The 4,526-nt window shown below is 37.7% G+C and overlaps 1 protein-coding gene across 2 annotated transcripts in view; it reads right to left on the bottom strand.

The window, feature by feature from the left end:
- The window catches only part of LOC106515882 (interferon-induced, double-stranded RNA-activated protein kinase), a 13,566-nt gene that overhangs the window by 4,597 nt on the left and 4,443 nt on the right, over window positions 1–4,526 (bottom strand). For both annotated transcript variants that reach the window (XM_014005930.1, XM_014005931.1), the window contains exons 2-11: window positions 3,895–4,018; window positions 3,681–3,823; window positions 3,473–3,596; window positions 2,193–2,251; window positions 1,968–2,117; window positions 1,064–1,196; window positions 904–971; window positions 720–810; window positions 439–482; window positions 75–162 (exon numbers count right to left, since the gene is read on the bottom strand). In XM_014005930.1, coding sequence (XP_013861384.1) covers window positions 75–162; window positions 439–482; window positions 720–810; window positions 904–971; window positions 1,064–1,196; window positions 1,968–2,117; window positions 2,193–2,251; window positions 3,473–3,596; window positions 3,681–3,823; window positions 3,895–4,018 — 1,024 coding nt within the window. The remainder of the gene's footprint in view (window positions 1–74; window positions 163–438; window positions 483–719; window positions 811–903; window positions 972–1,063; window positions 1,197–1,967; window positions 2,118–2,192; window positions 2,252–3,472; window positions 3,597–3,680; window positions 3,824–3,894; window positions 4,019–4,526) is intronic.

The raw sequence follows: 4,526 nt of genomic DNA on the forward strand, positions 1-4,526 counted from the left end.
GGGACAATAAAGGCTGTTTCTATTCTATTCTATTCTATTAAATGAACGATTGTCAGTTTTTAAAACAAATAAACCTGGTTTTYAGAATCTCCTGATGAATCAGACGTCATCCCAGAAACACCTGCAGCTGCTGCCTGCCTTTGAGAGGACTCAGACGACTTCCTTAAAGAAAACGACAAAAAAAAGGAACATTTGTCCCACATTCTTATCAATAACTGCTTTACAAGYGGTTTTATTACCAGCAACATTACAGGGATAGTTTGAATGTTTTTATGTGAAGTAAAAAGTAGTACTGCCGTCAGCATTTTGGAGGTTTTAGTTCATAGAAAGACGCTTTGGACTTCTTTCTACCRCAGGTAAGATACTGACTGCTCCAAACAATTCCACTTACAAAAACACCAAACCATAACAACAGCCTAAACTTTTAGGAARACTTACAGTGGATTAGGTGCTCTGTTGTCAAACTCTGCTGCCGAGGACTTCTGCAGTGAGTAAAATAAGTGACTTTATTTCAGAGACAACAATCTAGATTTGTTGATTTAAAATATTAAAAATGGATCCAGGACACAAATTATAAAAAAAAGGGAAAGAATATTTTATCAAAACAGTTTGGAAAATAAAATAAAACCAAAAGCAAATGGAATCAGTAAAATTCAAATATCAGCTGATGGATGTGGACCTGCTGCACAAATCTTTATTCAGTTAATGACTGAACAAACCTGGCTCCTGGGGGGGTTTGATGAATCAGCAAAAATGATGAAGTCACTTGAGCTGGCTTGGACGCTCTTTGACGCTGGCTCAGCTGAGTCCCTGGGAAATGAAAAGGACACAGAACAGAATGCAAGTCTTGTTTAGCAGTTAGCTTTCGGCTGTTGTTCTACTGAACTACATGTCTGTGCTCACAGTGTAGATGACAGTGCTGACGAGGACGCCGCCTCCTTGTCTTCAGACACCGCTGATCTAATAGACACCTGAAACGCAACACGAAGCATCTGATTTAGATTTTATCAGAGTGGAAACAAGTTTTAGCTTTTTTTGATCACCGAGACATCAGAGCTCGTACCTTACTGTCGTAGTCCGATTGCTCCCGAAGAGCCGACCAGGCCAGTCTTGCAGCATTTTCTTTGGCTTCTTTGACATTTTTCCCTTCACCGACAGGATATTCCTTCTTGTCTATTATTAATTTGTAGGAAAAGCTGTTTAAAAAAATAGATAGGATTTATAATTAGGCAATAACATACCGGTGAAGCAGGGGCGGACCTAGACTTTTTCACAAACGGTGGCCAATATGTTTTTTTTTATTGGACACATAAAAAATAAAAGAATCTGGATTTGAAAATTCAAGATGGTCGCCACAGCTACTATAATTAATTTGACTGTTTTAAGAAATATTGGGCTGAAATATTGTGTGGTCATAGCAAAAGATCATCGAAAAAAGAGGCTGAATGCTAGTCACAACTTATCATTCAGCCATRTTTAGACATACAAAGCTGAATATTAGTGCAGAAGTAGCCAAAAACAATCTTTAACTAAACAGAAATTCAAGATGGCCACCACAGCTAAATTTAAAAGGCTTATAATAATTCAGCCATTTTAAGACTTATTGTGATGGAACTTGTTGTGGAGTAGCTAAGAATGGTCACATGCCAATCACCAATGCTAATTAAAATAAGCTAACTACTAATGCTAACTGATGCCAATTTTACAAAGGTCTAAAATTCAGCTATTTTTAAACGTGCACACCTAAAAATATATWGTRCTTACAGTACTAATKATAGTATCACRRAATAATCTTTAGCAAAATCTAAATGCAAATACAAAATTTAAGATCCCCTTTGGGGGTGGTACCTGGGGTGGCCAATCAAGTGCCTGGGGTGGCACTTGCCACCCCTGGCCACCCCTCTGGCTCCACCCCTGGAGTGATGAATTTCTGTTTAGAGTCACTGCTGTAAATCAAAACTACTTACCGGGGATTATGATCGGGACCAGTTCTCCCTTCTTCTATATATGAAGGACAGCGCTTTGTCTTCTGGCAATARTTATTGACGATTGCAACAAATTTTGCATCTGCTGCACTGCTGTCCTCAGAGTTTATGCTCAGGCTTGTTGTCTTTGCACTGTGACAAACAAACAATGTTTCACCCGAGAAAAGACATAAACAAAGATATGTGCTGGTTTAATGATATACTCACCAAATATCTGCATCATTTTTATTCGTGTCCTCATTACGGTGACCTGACGCTGATGCAATCTGGAAAAAGAAAAGTTTTTTAAGACGGTTAACAGACAAGATGTTAGACTGATGGGGATGTTTTACATCTATCAAGCCAGGAGCAGGGGGCTGTACTACAAAGAAATAACTAACAAACCAACATTAGGTGGTTTCTGTTGMAAATGTGCGCAAAACCTTGTCGRTATTCTGTTAATGTMGAAAAAACATAGTTTTGCAATTGCGGTGTTTYCATTAAGTAAAMAATGTTATTAAAGTCATGTGTGAATACATTTGTTCACGCAAAGTCATTACAAACATGGCAGCAACGGATGTAAACACTTTCATATTGCTAYCACAACACTAGCGCTCATCATCAGCCATCAGAGGAGACGTCGGCGTCTTATCGAGGCTTTCGAGAGACAAGCCTCTTATACTTGGGAGCGGCTATGTCTGCGGCGTTTTTGGGAAATTTTAGTCGGTGATTAAASTACTTTYTTTTACTACTTCTGTGATTTTATTTCTACTTCTGCTTCCTTTTGTCTTCTTCTTCGTCGACAAATGTAAGTTTTTTTCAAAATTTACTTTTTTCGATTAAGCAAATTAATTTTCGAAATTCTAATTTGCGCATTTTTATGGTCAATGGAAACGCAGCAATAGACARGTTCGTGTCTGTAGGACGTGTGACACAGACTGACTGACCATCGTCCTCACAGTCAGCCATTGCTGTTAGTTTCCACTTAGCAAAGCTTTATTTTTGTTTAGCGGATTATGAGATATCGAAGCTAACATTTTGGTTAGCTGTGCCCATCTTTATATAGATTAGGGTAGATAGTTTAGGATAAGGTTGGCTAGGCTAAAATAGACTACAATACAATGGGCTATGCTACGATAGGATAGACTAGGGTTGGCTAAGCTAGTTGGGGTAGGCTAAGGTAGACTAGTGTAGGCTAGAATATGACAGACTAAGCTAGACTACGATAGGATGACAGGTTGGGGCAGACTAAGCTAGGCTAAGATAGGTTTTGATAGGCTACAGTATGCTAGGACWGGTTGTGCTAGGTTAATCTAAGATAGGATAGAATAGATAAGCTAGGCTAGGCTAAAGAAGAAAGTCTGTGTTCAAGCAAATTCAGAACCAGTCTATAAAACCAGTTAACTCCTACTGGATTTTTAATTTTTGTACAGTTAGCCAATGAAAAGAAAGCCCAGCTGTGTTGAACTTGCTTCGTAGCACAACCCCTCGTGTGTTTCAGTACTTACATCTGCAGTTACATTTCCGTTAATCGTATCATACACCAACTTGGCTGCCATCTCCTTGGCTTCTCTCTCCGTCTTCCCACAGACCTCTGGATATTCCTTGTCACCAACCTTAAACCTACACCAGCTAGTTTAATTTAAAACGTAATTATTTAATAAATATCTAACAAATACTCACTGTAGTCAAACTTGACTGATGGTGGAGACTTACTGAGTTTGATTATGGAGTCCAGGTCTGGTCGTCTCCGTCGGCTTTACCTCCACCATGTTCTTCTGACCGTATTCATTGAGCCAACATATGTAGTTCACACTTGAATTACCAACCGGGGTGGAAGCGTCTGCTGAGTTTTCCACCTGTTGAAACATTATTTGATGCACGTTTTCTTTCACATTTAAGTTAAATTAAAAAAGARAAATTATCTTACCAAGTTTTGACGTCCATTCAGACAATCCAAGGCATTCTGAGCTGCAGCTTTTTTGGCATCACTCTTCTTTTTTCCCTCCCCACAGGGATAGGGTTCACCATCCAAAATGACTCTCATGGAGAATCTGTGGAGGAGTTATTAACAGAAAATGTGTTTACTGCAGAGTTGTAAAGTAACTAAGTACAAATACTTCTTTACTGTACTTAAGTAGAATTTTTGGGTATCTCTGCTTTACTTGAGTAATTATTTTTCAGCCCACTTTTTACATTTTAACACAGTTATCTGTACTTTCTACTTATTACATTTTTTAAAAAGGTAAGAAGTAGAAAGTCATTACTCCTATTTCATTACAACTTGTATTTTAAAAAATGTTATCCTCCTGGATAGAGTGAATTTAATTGTGGTTGGATGAGAAGTATAAATATATGTTATGCTGATCCTGTATTAGTTTGTACACAATCCATCACAGCTGCAAATAACACAAATTATGTCAAACTCCAGCAGAACATAGCAGATATACTGTTTGTATCCTGGTACGAAAATAAATAAATAAATAAATAAATAAATAAATAAATGTATGTATGTATGTATGTATGTATGTATGTACTGTATGTATGTATGTATGTATGTAT

Source organism: Austrofundulus limnaeus, unplaced genomic scaffold, assembly GCF_001266775.1.
Source record: "Austrofundulus limnaeus strain Quisiro unplaced genomic scaffold, Austrofundulus_limnaeus-1.0 Scaffold33, whole genome shotgun sequence".
Lineage (NCBI taxonomy): Eukaryota > Metazoa > Chordata > Actinopteri > Cyprinodontiformes > Rivulidae > Austrofundulus > Austrofundulus limnaeus.